Raw genomic sequence first — 19492 nt, 5'->3', positions numbered from 1 at the left:
TTTCCTCTGAGCTCTTTCTCTCAGCTAGTTCCCTTCTTGCTGCTGCTTCTTCTAGCGTTTGCCCTTCTTCCGTAGCCAGTTAACAGAGTCAGGTTGAGCCTGATGTAAAGTTTCGAGACCTCCTTTGAATCTGGAGAGGTGGCAGTCTGACTAGACATCTGTCCGTTTGTTTTCTCTGCCACATACTTCTCCCTCACCTGCCTTTGGCAGCCAAAGCACAGGGAGGTACACAAGGAATGTTAAGTCATGCTCGTGGGATCAGAAGGCTTCTTCTTTCTTGAAGTTTCAAGTTCCTGGCCAGCCACTGTGGGAAACACAGTCTTTGCCACAGCCGTGACATTTAGTTTGAGGAAAGTAGGTAAGAAAAAGGGGGACCATTCTTCCTGGAGTACCCTCTTCCTCCTTAGAGGTGCTCCACGCTTCTGTCCCTCAAGCTGAAAAGCTTACCTTGCTGCATCACTGGGCTGGACTCAGTGTGTGTGTACACACACACACACACACACACACACACACACACACACTTTTTTTTTTCCTCAAGAGGATGAGAGACAGATAGAGGGAGACAGAGAAGCAGAGACATTGCAGGCACCACTCCACCACTTCTGGAGCATGTTGTCCCTGCCCTTCTCTCTCGCCTCACACATTTCCAGGTGGTGACTGGTGGCTCGGACCCTGAGTGCTCACTCCTGAGTCACATTCCTACAGCGTGAGCCAACAATCAACCGGCTACAGTTTTGAATTTGAAATTGTCTGTGAGTTTAGGCTGGTTGGTCTCAGATGAAACTCACTGTTGGCTTTGTAGTACTTGGAGCTGCTCTCTCCCCAAACTGCCTGCTCCTTTCAACGTGCTGCGTGCTCAGTGCATTAAGTGCTCAGCACATTCTGTTCAGGCTTTTCACTGCAATGAGTGAAGAGACTGGTTAATGTACCTTAATCAGGTCCAGAACACAGGCACCATTTTCATCTCTTCACTGGGTCGTTCTTTTGTCTTGGTTAAGAATTTATTCAACATCTCTGGGTTTAAAGTCAGTTAATAACTCGGTGTGTTATGTGGAGGTGGAGACAGAAAATAAACATGACTTCATACTTTGCAATAATACACATAACCAAATTATTAATCCCACTCATTTATCTCTCGCTAGTTTGTCACTTTTCTTGTTACTCCAAAATATTAGGAATGAAAAAAAAATCTCTGGATATGTATGTATGTATGTGTTGCAGAAGTTATTCATAGTTATATAGTGAGAACAAGAAGTATAATGACATGTATTAGCTAAAAAAAAATTAAAGTAAGAAGAAATAATTCATTATTATATACTTGTTTCTCAGGTCTTAGAAAAATACCCCAATACACCCATGAGTCATAAAGAAATTCTTCAAGTCATCCAGAGAGAAGGACTAAAAGAAATCAGGTGAGTTATTAAAGTGTTATTAGTAACTGTTATAATACACAAGTAATATTGTAATAGTATACTTTAGTCCTGAAGAACATTTAGTAGTGACTGCTCTGTTAATTTCTGGTTTACTCAGTTCTCAGCTCTATGGAGTACTCAGTCAAAGCACAGGTAAAAACCAAAACGTGAGTTTAAAAAGCTTCTTACAAAGAAGATAACCCATTGCACCCATGCACTTTAAATTTTAACAAAGGCCTGGAGCCATCTTTGAGCCTTCATCAGTTCAGGCCTTTGATTTAATAGATTTGGTCGTTAGCAGAAAAAAAGTACTCTGTTGGGAGTCGGGCAGTAGCGCAGCAGGTTAAGTGCACGTGGTGTGAAGTGCAAGGACCTGCGTAAGAATCCTTATGATTGGTTCGAGCCCACGGCTCCCCACCTGCAGGGGAGTTGCTTCACAGTTGGTAAAGCAGATCTGCAGGTGACTTATCCCCCCTCCCCCCGTCTTCCCCATTTCTCTATTTCTCTCTCTCTGTCCTACCCAATAACAACAACAATAACAAGTACAACAACAATAAAAAACAAGGGTAGCTAAAGGGAAGATCAATATAAAAAATAAATAAAAAAATTTTAAAGTACTCTATTGCAGGGAGAGTGCTAGAAGCAGATGAAATGAATACCCTTGGCCAAAAAAGATAAAATGGCAAAGACAGGTAAGACTATATATTTCAACGAGAGTCTTACTATGTTCAAATATAACAGCCTGGGATCAATTAAGATAGGATCAAAGATAAAGCACATCTTAATTTCTGAGAGCCCTTGTTACACTACAGAGCAAATGTAGCCACTGCTCATAATAATAACCTCTGCCACTAAGAAGTGTTAAAATTATATTAGGTATATTGTGTATGTCAAGCCAAAAAATTGGGATTTAATACTGGAGAGAAAGAGACTGTAGTGCCTTTAAACCGCTGCCAGTCCTCAGCTACGGTGGCACTGTGACAGTCTGAGAAGAAGGGAAGGGTCAGTATTTGGGGGACTGCTCTGATTGCCACACATCTGTCCAAATAAGGGAGTACTGCTTTAGGACAGGTGACAGGCATGCAATGTGGCCTTGAATTTGCTGGCTCAGCCTCGGAGTGGCAGTGGGGGGTTGTTGGGCTCTATTTATTTTTAGTTATCACTAGGGGTTCACTGCTCTGGGCTGACTTTTCCAGAGAGACACAGAGACAGAGAGGGAGAGATGCCACAGCACCAAAGGTTTCCCCAGAGCCGTAGGAGCTGGGCCTTGAACCAGAGTTGGCTGCATGGCAAAACAGGCGTGCCCCCCAGGTGAGCTGTCTTGCCTCCTGAGATTCTTTTATTGGCCTGTTTCCCCCCCCCCCCCCCCAGGGTTATTGCTGGGGCCCAGTGCCTGCACTACGAATCCACTGCTCCTGGAAGCATTTTCCCCATTTTGTTGCCCTTGTTGTTGTCATCGTTATTACTATTGTTGTCATTGCTGTCGCCGTTGCTGGATAGGACAGAGAGAAATCAAGAAAGGAGGGAAGACGGAGGGAGAGAAAGACAGACACCTGCAGACCTGCTTCACCGCCTGTGAAGGAACCCCCTGTAGGTGGGGAGCCGGGGGCTCGAACCGAGAACCTTACACTGGTCCTTGGGATTCGCGCCATGTGTGCTTAACCCACTGAGCTACTGCCTGACCCCTGTCTTTTCTAATATAGCTTTAAAGATGCAATTTTGTGATAGTTTGGTGGTTGTGCAGCGAGTCAAAGATGCAATTTTGTTTGCTTCTCTCCCCCCACCAATATGACCAGATAACAGCATGCAGGGAATGAGTTAGTTTTATCTGCTATTGTGAAACAGTGAAATGTAAATTACTGTATCTCTGGTGGGGCAGATACCTTAATGGTTGTGTAAAAAGAAGTCCCAGGTTCAGTCCTACACTAGAACTGAGCAGTGCTTTGGTAAAACAAAGCAAGCAAATATCTATTTATTTATTCCCTTTTGTTGCCTTTGTTGTTTTTATTGTTGTAGTTATTATTGTTGTTATTGATGTCATCGTTGGATAGGACAGAGAAGAATGGGGCGGGGGAGACAGAGGGGGAGAGAAAGACACCTGCAGACCTGCTTCACTGATTGTGAAGTGACTCCCCTGCAGGTGGGGAGCCGGGGGCTGGAACTAGGATCCTTGGGCTTTGTGCCACATGCACTTAACCCACTGCACTACTGCCCAACTCCCCAAATCTTGTTTTATACATTATGTATGCCCCAGAAAATTTAAGTAAACATTTATGGATTAAAATACTAGATTCTTCTTCTAGCGTTTGCCCTTCTTCCGTAGCCAGTCAACAGCGTCAGGTTGAGCCTGATGTAAAGTTTTGAGACCTCCTTTGAATCTGGAGAGGTGGCAGTCGTTGACTATGTGGGTCATAGTCTGTCTGTAGCCACACTAGTTAAATTAAATTGAAACAATAAAAAATATTTGCAGAATTAGCTTATAAATAATATATTTTTGTGCTACTTGATGCTAGAGCACAGGATTTGAAAGCCTGGGGTCAAGCATGAGGTCCGAAGTGGGATCCCTGGCATTTCATGCACACGGGTTATGGTTCTCTCCTCCTCGCCTCATTCTTGTCAATAAATAAATCTTTTAGAAACAACTGTGAAGGACAGTTTAGCTTAGAGAGGAAAAAAGGGAAATATACTTGGTGACTTCAGATGACAAAACAGTTCCAAGAACAAAGTAGTAGTCAGCTGTGCTGAATAATGTTGAGGGTAAAGAGAGGTAAGAACTAAAAGGATTATGTAGGTGACAAGGTGGAAGCCACTGTTGACTCAGAACGAACTGTTCTGTGGTCACATAACTGTATCACCACAATATAATTTAACCAAATTGTCACTGAGTCAGAAGTTGCTTTGATGACTCTACCATTGTGCTCCCTTATATTTTAAAGCTCTTGTCTTCCCTTTTCTTTCTGTCTTTTTTTTAAATTTCTTTATTGTCTGATTAATGTTTTACAGTCGACATCCCCTTTTGTTTATTTACTCTTCTACCTGCCTATTGGCCCCTCCAGCTACCTAGACATGATACTGACAACTTTCAAGTCACAGAGCTGTACTCTGAAAGAGCTGGGTGGTGCTGCAAAAGACATTTTAGACCCGAGGGCCCAGTAGGAGCCTGCTCTTGATACAGCCACTCCTGCTCTGTGACCCCCACCCAGTGCACATGAAAGTTGAACTGCAGGAACAGAAGTGAATGCCCTCACTCCGTTCTTCTCTATAGGATCTCAATGTGATGAAAGCGTAGCGAAGTGTCTTAACAGAACTTTTCCCTCAGAATCACAACCACTATCTGTTTATCAGCTTTGCACACATTGATGCTTAAATGATAAGATGTTCTGGGCAGGGGAAATAGCTCACTCAGTAAGGCAAACACCTCACGAAACAGGTCTGCAGGTGTCTGTCTTTCTCTTTCCTTCTCTGTCTTCCCCTCCTCTCTCCATTTCTCTCTGTCCTATCCAACAACAATATCAATAATAACTACAACAATGAAACAATAAGGGCTACAAAAGGAAATAAATAAATAAATATAAAAAAGTACATTTATTAATACTAGTGAGAAGACAGAGAATGAGAACATCACTCTGGCACATTTGATGCCAGGGATTAAACTGGCAACCTATTGCTTGAGAGTCCAATGCTTTATCCATTATCCCACCTTCTGGGCTGCTGCTTCCATTTATTTTTAAAGCTTCATTATTTATTTATTTTGACTAGAGACAGAAATTGAGAGTGGGGGTGGTGGAGAGAAGTAGACACCTTCAGCACTGCTTCACTACTCATGAAACTTCCTCCCAGCAGATGGGGCCTGGGGCCTGGAACCTGGGTCTTGTGCACGACAGCATTCACTCTATTCTGGATGTGTCACTGTACAGCCCTACTTTAAAAAAAAATAGATTTATCTAGTTCATCTGAGAGAAGCCAGAGCACTGTTTTGTCATATGCAGGTCTGTGGTTTGAATCCAGGGTCCCACCTGTGCAAATCCTGCATTTTACCCGTTCAGCCACACACCCCCCCATTGTATGGTGTTCTTTCTTTGCTAGGAATCCAGTGACTTATCTCCTTACCATAGTTCCTGGGCTTTTGCTCATCCTGCCCCCCAACTTTATGCTCTCTGAATCAGATTTGGGTAATTTCTGCTGTGCAGTCCTCATTCGTTGGTTGTTCGACTTTGTGAGCCCATCAGGTGAGCACCCGCCTCCCCCAACCCTTCAATTTCGGATTTAGTTGTTTCCTTGCTTTCTTATTTTCAGATTTATTGAAAGAGTGAGAGAGAAAGAACCAGAGCACTTCCTGGCATACATCATGCTTGGGAGTCTAATACTGTAGCTACTATGACACTCCTGGAGTATTACAGCTTGTAATTATAAAGATATATATATATAATTATTTATTTATTTTCCCTTTTGTTGCCCTTGTTGTTTAACATTGTTGTGGTTATTATTGTCGTTGCCATTGACAGCGATGATGTTGTACAAGACAGAGAGAAATGGAGCGAGAAGGGGAAGACGGGGCGGGGGGGAGAGAGAAAGATAAGACACCTGCAGACCTGCTTCACCGCCCATGAAGAGACTCCCCTGCAGGTGGGGAGCCGGGGGCTCAAACCGAATCCTTAAGCTGGCCCCTGCTCTTTGAGCCATGTGCACCTAACCCGCTATGCCACCGCCTGACCCCTATACACACACACACACACACACACACACACACACACACACACACACACACACACACACACACACACACACACACACACATATTTTTTAATACCAGAGCACTGATCAGCTCTGACTTATGGTGGTGCAGAGGATTGAACCTGACACTTTGGAGCATCAGGCAGGAGAGTCTCTTTGCATAACCATTATACTGTCAGCACCCCCCCACCCCAATTCTAAAGATTTTTAATATAGTTTTTTTCTCTGTTGAAACTTCTGCCCATTATTTCAAGTTCCTTTATCTTTAGCCCATGAAGTAAACTAACAGTGAGTACTTCAAAGTAGCCTAATAAATCCAGCATCTGGATAATCTTAGGACTGGCAATTGTTGATGCTACTCAAGGTATTACATTTTCCTGGATCTTTGCTTGCTGAAATATTTGTTTGTATTCTGGACATTTCTGACCTATATTGTTTAGGCTCTAGTCAGCACTTCAGTGATCAGGTTAGTTGAAGTCTCTGTTAATGCTGCTTTGGGTTTGCTCCATGCATAAGCAACATAGGGTTGCTTTGAGATGTGAGCAGTGGTTTAGTTGTCAGAGTTGCTCCTCTAGAAACTTCTTAGTTGGGAATGTCCCAACTAAGCACAGCACAGGAGTAAGTCCAGGTCTTGTGGGAATTAAGTGGCTCTCCAATTCTCCTCTCTCTGGAGCTGTCCCGCACCCTCCTATTCTCAGTCTGTTGCATCGTTTCCCCGTCATCTGGTAAGATAGCACTTCTCTCAGTTTTATCCTTCCCATGTAGTAGTACATCTCTTAACTATAGTCCTAGATTAAAAATGGCCAAAGAAAAACTTAGAGAAAACTCACTTTATAAGAGCTACCAACTACGAAGTGATTACCCTAGTTTATTAGACCCACTGTGTAGATTAAATTATGTCCAAGACTTGCAAATTTGCTTGAAGTACTTGCATAGCTCTCAGAAAAATTATTTTACACATGCCTATAGGAAAGTTTTAGGGACAGAATACAGCTTAACAGAGACACATCTAAGTCAAGACAGAGTTCCAAACACAGAGCTTTCAGTCACCCCATGAACTTAGAGCATTGTAGATTTTTTTTGTATTGATATGTGATGGGATATGTTGAATATTGCTAAGGAAGTAGTCTTCCTGAGTGTTGGTGTCCAGAATTTTCTTTGGAGTCCATCCCACAAGCATGCTTTCTTACTCACATGACTGGTCTCAGTTTCCAGTGTGCAGCCCCTCTTTAGTACTTAGCGATTTGTGTGTGACCCAAGCTCCCACTCTAAATCACATTGTTGGTGTGGTTCAGAAAGCACCCCCAACCCATTTCCCACCTACATTGTTATATGACTGACTAAAGACCCCAACAGGGTTTAGTGATTATTTCTTAGAGGCCAAGAGCAAAGGCCAGAACTCACTTTGATAAATTCTTACTTGCATACCTTCATATGAATCAGATGCTAGCTTCTGATATGCCAACTTTTAAGATTTTCAGCTTTTAGTAGTTATTTTTAATGATTGTATGCAACTCACATACCATAAAATTCACCATTTTAAAATATATTCATCTAAAACATTTTTATCAACTCTTAGAATAATCCTGTATTGTTTCCATGGATTTGCCAGTTCTGTATATATATTTCATAAAATGGAATCATACAGTTGAGGTCTTTTGTTACTGGTTTCTTTTGCCTAGTAATATCATTTGAAGTTTTATTCTGTTAAATGATGTATCATTCTCAGGACTTCTTGCTGTTATTGCTGAGTAATATTCCGTTTGCACACACCACATTTTCTTTTGCTTCCCCCTTCCCTCCCCAACCCCTCCCAGCACTGCTTATTTCTGCTTTACAGTCATGCTAGGGATTGAACCTGGGACCTTTGGTGACACAGGCATGAAAGTCTTTTTGCATAACCATTATGCTATCTCCCCAGCCCCCCAAATGAATATTGAACAAACTAAAAGAGTCAACATTGTTCAGGTTCTAACCTGAACCTCACTGCTCCAAGGGAAGCTTTGATGCTGTGGTGTCTTTCTTCTTGCAGGAAAAAATAAGTTGACTCAGAGCTTTGAAACCATGGCATGTTATGGAGAGAAATGTTAAAGGAATGACCTCTGTTAATTAAATTACACCCTGTTTATCAAAGGTTGATGACACCTCTGAGTTTGACCTACATTTTCTTTACCTACTGGTTAGAGTCTGCTTTCAAACCCACAAACCTTGTAGGGATGTCTGAAAGGAATATTAATGAATATACAAACAAAATGCCTAGACATAGAAAAGACTGTTCTTGTCCATTGTTATTTGATTCATCGTGAGAGTTCTGTTGTGAATCGGGGAAACTAATAAGCCTTAAGTTCTTAGCTGGTGGCTTCATGATGGCTCCTTGAAATTGAAATGCATGGGAAGAATATTAGAGAATGAGGAATATTCATCAGATTCACATTTAACTCTAAACTTCTCGAAGTGTTGTCCTTTGTCACCAAGTTTTAAGGTATTGTAACTGTTAACTGAAATGGTTTAGGTTGTTTAACTGAATTTGGTTGTATTTTTAGATATTGAAATGTTAGAAATGTAAGCACTAAAGAAGTAATGTTTTTATATTGAAAGGTACTCTTTTGAGGAATTATGGTTATTGCTGGGAGGGGAAGGGAACAGTTTTTTGCTTGATTGTTGTTTTGTAAAGAGATATTAAAGCTCTCTTCTTTTCTCTCTCTCTCTCTCTCTGGTCGGGTGCATTCCAACTCCAGAAGGTAAGAATTAATTACTTTATTCTAAAGTATTATTCAGTTATAAACCTCTCTTGTACAAGCTTAATTGAATTACCTTTGGGTATATGGCTTTTACTTTATAAAATGAAATAATTAGATGCTAAATAAGAATGACATTACTATGTAAAGATGTATTCTATTGTTTTGTTGTCTATGATCATTTGCTCATAATTTTAGAAATCTACTTTGCATATGTTTTTATAAACACCTTCATTTTACTTAGTAATATTAAAATAGCTACATATTAATACTGCACATAGGAAATTGGGAAAATGTAAATTAACATTTGCTTATGACTATAAAGCCAAAAATCTATGTTTGTGCTCTGATTCTGACACACTGTTGGTAAGACCTGTAAGAGGATGACTTACACCCAGGACATTGCAGCCAACCTCCAGTGTGGGTCCTTTGCCAGGTAGACTTTTCGTCTGTGCTGAGACAGCATTTTAGAGGATTTCTGGCGCTGCACTTCCCGTGCTATAGTTGCTGTGAAAGTGAAAGTAGGAACCACACCCATATATTTTTCATTTCACTTGGACATGACTCACTTGGCCTAGCAAATTTTAACTCTAGTTATCATTTGCACATCATTAAGTTAGTTTAAAAAGAACTGATTGTGGAAGAAACATCAGTTCAGTTCTTAAAAAGGTTAAAACTGGTTGACTAAAAGTAAGAGTGTATATGTGTGTGTGTGTGTGCGTGCGTGCGTGTGTGTTGAGGGAGTTTATGTTTGATTTGGATCTTTAGGTACAAGTAATAGGAACCCAATATAAATAACTAAAAGTAAAATGGGATTCATTTGAAGAACGTGAGGTAGCGCACAGTCTCACAGAAAGACCCAGGCTCTGAAAATAAGTGAAGCAACGCTGTTTTGGAGCTTATGTATGTAGGAAAAGGGATGGGCTCGTCAGCATGGTGTAGGCAGGATCAGCTGGTACACTTCTACTCTGCAAATTTAAAATTCAAGGACAGGTCAGGCAGTAATGCAACAGATTAAGTGCTCATAGTGCAAAGTGTAAGAACCTGTGCAAGGATCCTGGTTTGAGCCCCTAGCTCCTTGCCTGCAGGTAGGTCGCTTCAGCAGGTCTGCAGGTGTCTCTCTTTCCCCTTCTCTGTCTTCCCCTCTGCTCTCAATTTCTCTGTCCTATTCAAAAAAATTGAAAGAATGGTCATAGGAGCAGTGGAGGGAAAATAATAATCATTATTGTTATTATTATTATTCAAGGACAAGTGAACCCAGCAAGTCCAGTACCAAAGAAGGCGGGGGCATGATGAACTACTCTACTTTGATTTTCCAGTTGAGTGGGACATAGTTCCTCAAAGCAAATCTGTAGACTTTCCAGAAGAGAGAACGTATAGGGTGTTAAAAAAGTCATGACATTTTTCTTCTTCTTTTTTTTTAATGCAAAAATGCATTGTGACTTTTCTGACAATCCATTTGTTAGGCAGAAACAACAGATCTATATAGATTGCTCACTATAGAACATTGGAGCCAGTAGAATAGCACACACCACAAACAGTTGTTACAAAAATAAGTTTATGTAGATTTCAATGGTAATATTGTACAATATCACAACTAGAATTTTGCCTTTGATATAGTCGGATTTACCTGTGCCCATTTGTGTGTGTCCATTTGACTGTGCATTTTTATCTCATTTAGTTATTGCCAAAGCCAAAATATAGACCAGTTTCATCATTAAGAAAATAATCCCGCATTGCTGTTTTATAGCCACATCTACCTCCCTAGTGCTACCTCCTGTCATTCTACCTCATCCCTGACAACTGCTAATATAGTTCATATTTCTGTAATTTCGTCATGTCACTAATTTGTAGCGGGCTGGGAGGTGGCTCATCAGGTAAAGCACATCTCTTACCATGTGTGAGGTCCTGGTTTCAGTGCCTGGTGCAATGTGGTAGGCAAGAGGGGTGAATATGAGCAGAACTCTGTAGATGGTGTGATGGACAGGTGTTTTATTATTTTTTAAGTTTTTATTTACAAAATGGAAACACTGACAAGACCATAGGATAAGAGGGGTACACAATTCCTGCCACCGGAACTCCATATCCCATTCCTTCCCCTGACAGCTTTCCTATTTAACCCTCTGGAGCATGGACCCAGGGTCATTATAGGGTGCAGAAGGTGGAAGGTCTGTTTTCTGTAATTGCTTCCCCCCTGAACATAGGTGATGGCAGGCCGATCCATACTCCCAGCTTGTCTCTCTTTTGCTAGTGGGGCAGGATCTGGGGATATGGGGCTCCAGGACATATTGGTGGGGTCGTCTGCCCTGGGAAGTCTGGTTGGCATCATGGTAGCATCTGGAACCTGGTGGCTGAAAAAGTTAAGATAGAAAGCAGAGCAAATTATTGACTAATCAGGAACCTAAAGGCTGGAATATTGTGGATGGAGATTTGGGGTCTCCGTTTTGGAAAAAGCCAGTAGGTCTATTTTAGGTATATTCCAAGGGGCCCATGGCCCAACTAGTTTTTGCCTACGCCTGACATCTAACATATAGGTGATCATAGCTATTGTCTGGGGGGATGGTGTCATAGTTGGAAAAAGGACCAGAAAGCTGGATCAGGGATGAGAGTAGCTCCCAAATACAGGAAAAGTATATAAATATTAACTGTAAATCCCATCGATCTGATCTGGGGCCCATGTTCATTTCAGCACAGGAGTCTATGTAATCTCTGAGCTCACATTCTGTGGTTATGGCTAGGAACATTCCAGGCTGCATCAGTTTCAGGACCCATCTTCCCCAGGTGATAGGCAGAGTATGCTATCCAACCTCCCTTTGGAGAATGGATTGTTCCCTACCATTTTTGATTCACATTGAGGGCTAGATCTGATAGGGACCCATAGAGGGGTCTATTATGTTGTTCCTGATGGAGATGACCAGTGACAGTGGAGAGAGGGATCTGTTAGAGGTCTAGGCCCATCATGTCTGTGTGGGGATCCCAGGACTCCCTGACCAGGGCCCCAGGTGATGGGGTGGCCTGGTAGTGACTAAAGAGTCACCATTAAAGTATGCCAGTCTCTTGCCCTTATTCAGCTTTTGTAGTCCTTACTTTGTCTGGCAAGGTTAGCTTTGGAGTGAGTGAGGGACATGTAATAGAAGGTAGGTGAGGAGGGTATCTAGGTCTAAGTAGGAACTATTTCATTAGGTACTTTATGGTGTCTTTTTAGGTCTTTCTGCTTGCTACATTTATTGACTCACTGCAAACTACTGTGCACTTTCATGCTGAGGTATTATGTTTCCCCCAACTCCTGGATGTATGTACTTATGCCCCATCTCATGGGCCCTGGTCTATATCTAGGTTTTGAGGTTTGTTAAGAAGTGTACCACCGGGAGTCAGGTGGTAGTGCAGCGGGTTAAGCGCACGTGGTGTGAAGTGCAAGGACTGGCGTAAGGATCCCGGTTTGAGCCCCCAGCTCCCCACTGGCAGGGGAGTTGCTTCACAGGCGGTGAAGCAGGTCTATAGGTGTCTCTCTTTTTCTCCCCTTCTCCGTCTTCCCCTCCTCTCTCCTTTTCTCTCTATCCTATCCAACAACAATGACATCAATTACAACAGTAAGAACTACAACCATAAAACAAGGGCAACAAAAGGGAATAAATAAATATTAAAAAAAAGAAGAAGTGTACCACCTGAAATGAATTTAAGGAGTCCTATGAGCTAGAAAAGGCCTCACCAGAGTGATGAAGCTGATGGATTTACATTCCATGCCTGACATCTCTGTATAACCCAAAGTGCAACATGCCGATATGGTACTAGTTGCGTTGATTAGTTTGGGACCAGCAAGTGCAGTATCAGTTGGTATGAATTGGGGGAAGCATACAAGAAAGTGAGCCTCACCCTAGAGATCTCAGGACTGGGAGAAATATGGGCTTTATAGAGAAAAGGGAAGGGTCCTGCTGTCTTAGGGTTTAAGAAAGCAATAGATAGTTAGACCTATAACCAGATCACTTGGCCATTGGGTTCACTTTGAAAATCCCATTGCTAGGATTTGCTGTAGCATACAAGACCTCGCCATAATTTATGACCTTTTATGCTATTTACTTATAGCTGTATCTTATAAAGCAATGCCACCAGTTGCTTTTGTTCTCCCTGGTCTAAGCTTTTAAGAGATTTAATATTTCAAAGAGCAAGTCATTATCAGAAATGTATTAACAACTTGAGCCCACTATTAAAATTCAATCTAATTACTAATTTGATGTCTTAAGTGCTTAGATTGAAGAAACATACACTCAGAGCTATGGTCTATACAATAAAAAGTTTGAGATATTCGATCTATTTTTTCCTGAAGAGGTGTTTTATGATCTCTCTAAAAAAATTGAGTAACTCATGCAGCAGAGCACAGGGTCTGCTATGCACATGACAGCCTTGTGGTTGAGACCTGCCACAATGTGGGGTCACCATGGTTAGCACGGTTAGCACTAGGGCAGCCCCACGGATGATGGAGCAATGCTGTGATGTCTCTCTTCTCTGCTTGTCAGTTGCATTCACTTGGCTCTCTAAAATATGAAGAATAAAAGATTGGCCTAGGGAAGCCACTTAGCTGTATTATGTATTTGTCATCCTCTTGTTCTGCAATTAAAAAAAGAATTTATGTTAATGAATTTATATGCAGTATGTAAGCGTTTGAGAGGATTGGCTTTAAACCGACTTTTTTTTTTTTTTTTTTTTTCATTTTCTTCTCAAATCTCCTTTCCCCAGATTAGGGTGCGTGGGTAGTGGGGGAAATTCCACAGCACTTCTTGTGAGGCCTCCTTTTTGCATGGTGCTCCCATTGTCATGATGGGGCTTGAACCCGTGTCCTGAGGTGTCGTTGGGTATGAAGTCTTTGCTCTGTTGGGATACCTCCTGACCCCTGGCTGTTGTTTTTAGTTCTATTCCCTGTAGATTCACTCAAGTTGTCATATGTGTCAGTATCTTACTTTTTTTTTTTTTTTTTTTTCCTTTTCTGAGTAGTGTTTCAAGACAGGCGTTTACCAGTTTATTAAACCATTCCACCATTCAAGGACATTGGCGTATTTATTTCCACATTCTGCCTTTGACAAATAAAGCTATTAAGATCTGGGTGTGGGAGTTGGGTTAAGCGCACGTGGTGCAAAGTGCAAGGACCGGCATAAGGGTCCCGGTTCAAGCCCCCAGCTCTCCACCTGCAGGGGAGTCACTTCATAGGCGATGAAGCAGGTCTACAGGTGTCTATCATTCTCCCCCTCTCTGTCCCCCCTCCCCCATTTCTCTCTGTCCTATCCAACAAGGACATCAATCACTACAACAATAAAACAACAAAAGGAAATAAATATTTTTTTTTAAAGAAAGATCTGGGTGCATGCTTTTGTGTGGACACTTTTCTCTGAAATTACTAGGTTGTGTGTTAAGTGAATACTTACTCTGAAAGAAGCTTTCAGAGTTTTCTAGAGTGATTAAACTATTTTACACTCCAGTGATAGTTTTCTTAGCATTTCAAATGAATTTCCTATAAATAGTGTATCATTGAGCTCTGCCCTTTGTGTTTTAAATTATTCTGTCAGGTTTTACCTTTTAATTTGTGTACTTGGGTTACCTTTCAGTTATTTGTTTTTTAACCAGTTGTTGTTTTTAACCTGGCTGTTGGGGGGGGGGGGGTGTTGAGCCTGGGACTTGGGAGCCTCAGGCATGAGAGTCTGTTTGCATAACCATTATGTTATCTCCCCACAACCAGTTAATTGTTGATGTGTTAGAGTCAGCCCTGTTTCTGCTGTGCAGACATAGGCTCCTCATGCAGTATCACTGTGCTGGGCCACTGGCTCACTGGGGCTTCATCTAGTGCACTCGGCTCAGTGGGTAAAGTGAGCTGTCTCTGTGACTCCATTAAGTCATTTGTTTCACTGGATTTTACACTTGTGATTAAGCACAGGCTATCTGTACCAATGTTTTATCACTTTGATTAAAGTGTGGAAACTCTTCCACTAGGCTCTTTTTTTTTTAAATTTATTTCTTTATTGGGGAATTAATGTTTTACATTCAACAGTAAATACAATAGTTTGTACATGCATAACATTCCCCAGTTTCCCATTTAACAATACAACCCCCACTATGTCATTTATCATCCTTCATGGACCTGTATTCTCCCACCCACCCACCCACCCCAGAGTCTTTTACTTTGGTGCGATATGCCAATTACATTTCAGGTTCTACTTGTGTTTTCTTTTCTGATCTTGTTTTTCAACTTCTGCCTGAGAGTGAGATCATCCCATATTCATCCTTCTGTTTCTGACTTATTTCACTCAACATGATTTTTTCAAGGTCCATCCAAGATCAGCTGAAAACGGTGAAGTCACCATTTTTTACAGCTGAGTAGTATTCCATTGTATATATATATATATATACCACAACTTGCTCAGCCACTTATCTGTTGTTGGACACCTGGGTTGCTTCCAGGTTTTGGCTATTACAAATTGTGCTGCCAAGAACATATGTGTACACAGATCTTTTTGGATGGATGTGTTGGGTTCCTTAGGATATATCCCCAGGAGAGGAATTGCAGGGTTGTAGGGTAGGTCCATTTCTAGCCTTGTGAGAGTTCTCCAGACTGTTCTCCACAGAGGCTGGACCAATTGACATTCCCACCAGCAGTGCAGGAGGGTTCCTTTGACCCCACACCCTCTCCAGCATTTGCTGCTGATACCTTTTCTGATGTATGACATTCTCACAGGAGTGAAGTGATATCTCATTGTTGTCTTTATTTGCATTTCTCTGACAATCAGAGACTTGGAGCATTTTTTCATGTGTTTCTCAGCCTTTTGGATCTCTTCTGTGGTGAATATTCTGTCCATGTCCTCCCCCCATTTTTGGATGGGGTTATTTGTTGTCTTGTTGTTGAGTCTGGCAAGCTCTTTATATATGTTGGTTATTAAACTCTTATCTGATGTATGGCATGTAAAGATCTTCTCCCATTCTGTGAGGGGTCTCTTGGTTTGGGTAGTGGTTTCTTTTGCTGTGAAGAAGCTTTTTAATTTGATGTAGTCCCATAGGTTTATACTTGCCTTAGTCTTCTTTGTAATTGGATTCGTTTCATTGAAAATGTCTTTAAAATTTATGTGGAAAAGAGTTCTGCCAATATTTTCCTCTAAGTATCTGATAGTTTGTGGTCTAACATCCAAGTCCTTGATCCACTTGGAATTTACGTTTGTATTTGGTGAAATACAGTGATTCAGTTTCATTCTTCTGCATGTTTCAACCCATTGTTTCCAACACCATTTGTTGAAGAGACTCTGCTTTCCCCATGTAATAGTCTGGGCCCCTTTGTCAAAGATTAGATGTCCATAGGTGTGGGGCTAATTAATAATTTTTAAAAAGTTACTCAGCAACTTATAAAGGCTGGCCACACATTTTCCAGCACTTTCTGTTTTTACATTCTCAGGACTTGTATTCATGATATTACATATTTTCCTGTTTTCTGTCCTGTTTTTACAACTTATATCGTTCACACTCTTGTGCTGTTTTTATGTTTTGTTTCATTTGCCACCAGAATTATTGCTGGGGCTGGGTGTCAACACTATGAATCCATCACTCCCAGAGGCCATCTTTTCGTTTATTTATTTTTCTTTTTTCTTTCACCTTTCTTCCTTCCTTCTTTCCATCCTTCCTTTCTTCCTTCCATTTTTTCTATTTTACAAGTGCAACTCTGATCTCCATTGCTACTACCCTTAGAATCTGGAGCAGCGACAGGAAGGGACACCAGGGGACAGAGATCTAACCAGGAAACTCAGAAGACCTATACCTCGGTGGCATAGCTCTCCACTAGGCTCTTGAGCATGAGATGATGTTACAATTTTTTTTTAGTATTTATTCCCTTTTGTTGCCCTTGTTGTTTTATTGTTGTAGTTATTGTTGTTATTGGTGTCATCGTTGTTGGGTAGCACAGAGAGAAATGGAAGTAGGGTGAAAGAAAGACACCTGCAGACCTGCTTCACCACTTGTGAAGTGACACCCCCCCCCACACACACACACACACACAGGTAGGGAGCTGGGGGCTCAAACCAGGATCCTTACTCTGGTCCTTGTGCTTTGCGCCACCTGTGCTTAACCTGCTGTGCCTACCACCCACATCCCTGATGTAAGTTCTGTTCTCGTCTTCAGATATGAGTTAACCCCTCAGGAGGATAGTCGATTATTTGCACCCATGTTGCTGCTTTTCCTGTGGCTCTTCTGCCCAATGCTCCAGGTGTCTTTCACGATTTCATTTATATCTGGGAAGAAAGAAAACACACACACACACACACACACACACACACACACAAAAAAAAAAAAAAAAGCTTAGTCATTCTTTAAGAGAAGGTTGCTCACCACACATGCCCTTAGTTTAGTTTTACTTTCTCTGAGATTATCTTTATTTCTTCTTTGTTCTGAAGGATATTTCATCAGATACCAAATTCAAAATTGACAGTTTATTTTGTGTAGCACTTGTAAAATGTCGTGCCACTTCCTTCTGGTCTCTGGTTTCAAATGAGAAATTGCTGTTATATAAATTAGTGTTTCTGTTTATTTAATATGCTTCTCTTTTTAGAAATTTAACAACGATGTGTCATACTATGTGGAATTATTTGAATTAATTCTATTTAGGTTTTTGCTTTAAATAAAAACAGAAGTGTCCTGCATTATACAGAGCATATTTTATCAATCAGTTTTGCTCATATAACTTAAAATTGTCAGTGGCGACAAATTATATCATTATCTCATGCTGAAGTGTCCACTGTGCTCCTGTGTGGGGTCAGGGATTGAATCCAGGTTTCCTGCTCGGTAAGACTACCTACTGAGCTGACCTGACAGCCATACTCCTTAATTGACTGGCTTCAGAGTGGAGAGTTGATGGAGGTAAAGGTGAAGTTGCCACCATTTGAAGTAGTACAGAGATAAATTGAGAAGGGAAAGGGAGTTAGCGAGAAGGAGCTAAGATACCTGCAGACCTCTTTCACCACTCATGACATGTCCTCCTTGCAGGGTTCGTATGCACGGTGACATGTGCACTCAGCTGGGTGCACCTGATACTCAGGCTTGACTGAGTTTGCTTATGGAACGCTGCCCCTTGTCTCCCGGGTGTTACATATGCATGACATACTATGTTAACATTTCTAAAATCCCAAAGATTCATTGGCCTTCACTGTCCTGGGTCAGGCATTGTAGCTCTGTCAGAAGCACTGATCACAGGGTGCTGTAGCTTTTTATTTCATTAGGGTTTTGTTGTTATGTTTACTTAGATTTCAAGCTTGCTTTCTATGATCCTACAGACCCTTGTTTATTGGCCTGTACAGAGTATTTCTTATTGAAGTCAAATATCGTTTGTTGGAACCAACTTTCACCAGACAAGTTTATGAACTATGAGTAGCAATTTTTCCCCCTCTTTTCTGCTTTTGTTTTTTTCTTACTGGAATCTTGGATCACATTTAGAAACTGTGCTCTTAGTTAGGTAACTTCCTTAACAGCTATATACATTAGTTTGTTCATTTGTGAAAATCGTGTTACAGTTCTGTTTGCCTTATTGTTGTGGCAGCCAAACCAAGTGTTTCCTGGAATTTAGTATCACTTTGGCTGATTCATATCCTGTTGGTTTCTTAATCAGCACATGGTCAGTGGTTCTTATATTAATGGGCTTGAGGTCATTTTTTAGTGCTTTGACACTTTTAACCATAGTAGTTAATTCTTGAACTTACAGCTGTAAGCCCTTGATTTTACTTTTCAGAAGATAGACTAAAGTGGGAGTGTTGGATCAGTGACCACTAGCATTTAAATTTTTTTTTTTTAATGTGGTGTGAGAGATTGAGAGTCTCATACATGTGCTTTACTTCTGAACTGTCCTTAAGCCAGTTTCCTATTTTTTTTTTCACAAGAGCACACATAAAGCACTACGTCATCACTCGCGGCTCGTGGAGTTCTGCTTTTTGTGTTTGTAACTTTCACATGGTGCCACACTTGAGTCTTGGAGTACTTATTCTACCACTGACCCAGCTCTGTTATCTTTCTAAAATAACTTTTGTTATCTTTACAGATTTATTTATTTTAAGGGGGTTGGACAGAGCATCACTCTGCCATGTGATGCCTGGAATCCAGCCCAAGACTTCACATGTTCCCCTCCTGTGCTGCACCTCCTGAGTCATATCCTCAACCACCTGATGTTTTTAGTTTTAATGGACTCTGCCATCTAGAAGAACGGGAGTGGAGGCAGTTTTCAGTCTCTTCAGCCAATAAAAATGCTTATTTACCTATAACCTTACCTGCAGCGAATTTGTTGATCCACTTTTTTTTTATTAATTAATTTTTTTTAATTACCAAAGCACTGCTCAGCTCTGGCTTATGGTGGTGCAGGGGATTGAACCTGGGACTTTGGAGCCTCAGGCATGAAAGTCAGTTTGCATAACCATTATGCTATCTACCCCTGCCCGATCCACTTGTTTTTATTAATAAGTTTTGTTTCCATTTTTGAAAGACTTATTTATTATATACGAGAAAGAAACCAGAGCACCATTATAGTACTTGTGGTACTGGGGATTACTAAACTGGAAGTTGAGACCTTTAAGATCTTGGATGTTTTACCAGTTGAAC

General features: G+C 41.2%; 1 protein-coding gene across 2 annotated transcripts in view; it reads left to right on the top strand.

Moving 5' to 3' along the window:
• Positions 1-19492, top strand: part of ASXL2 (ASXL transcriptional regulator 2) — a 133443-nt gene that overhangs the window by 54083 nt on the left and 59868 nt on the right. Inside the window, exons 2-3 of one of the 2 annotated variants that reach the window (XM_007516745.3) lie at positions 1330-1412; positions 8885-8887. The exons of the other annotated variant lie outside the window; for it this stretch is intronic. Of the exons in view, the coding sequence (XP_007516807.2) occupies positions 1330-1412; positions 8885-8887 (86 nt within the window). The remainder of the gene's footprint in view (positions 1-1329; positions 1413-8884; positions 8888-19492) is intronic. 2 annotated transcript variants of the gene reach the window in all.

Source organism: Erinaceus europaeus, chromosome 3 (assembly GCF_950295315.1).
Source record: "Erinaceus europaeus chromosome 3, mEriEur2.1, whole genome shotgun sequence".
NCBI lineage: Eukaryota > Metazoa > Chordata > Mammalia > Eulipotyphla > Erinaceidae > Erinaceus > Erinaceus europaeus.
The sequence above is the reverse complement of the archived record's forward strand: the minus strand, read 5'-3'. Positions and strand labels throughout refer to the sequence as shown.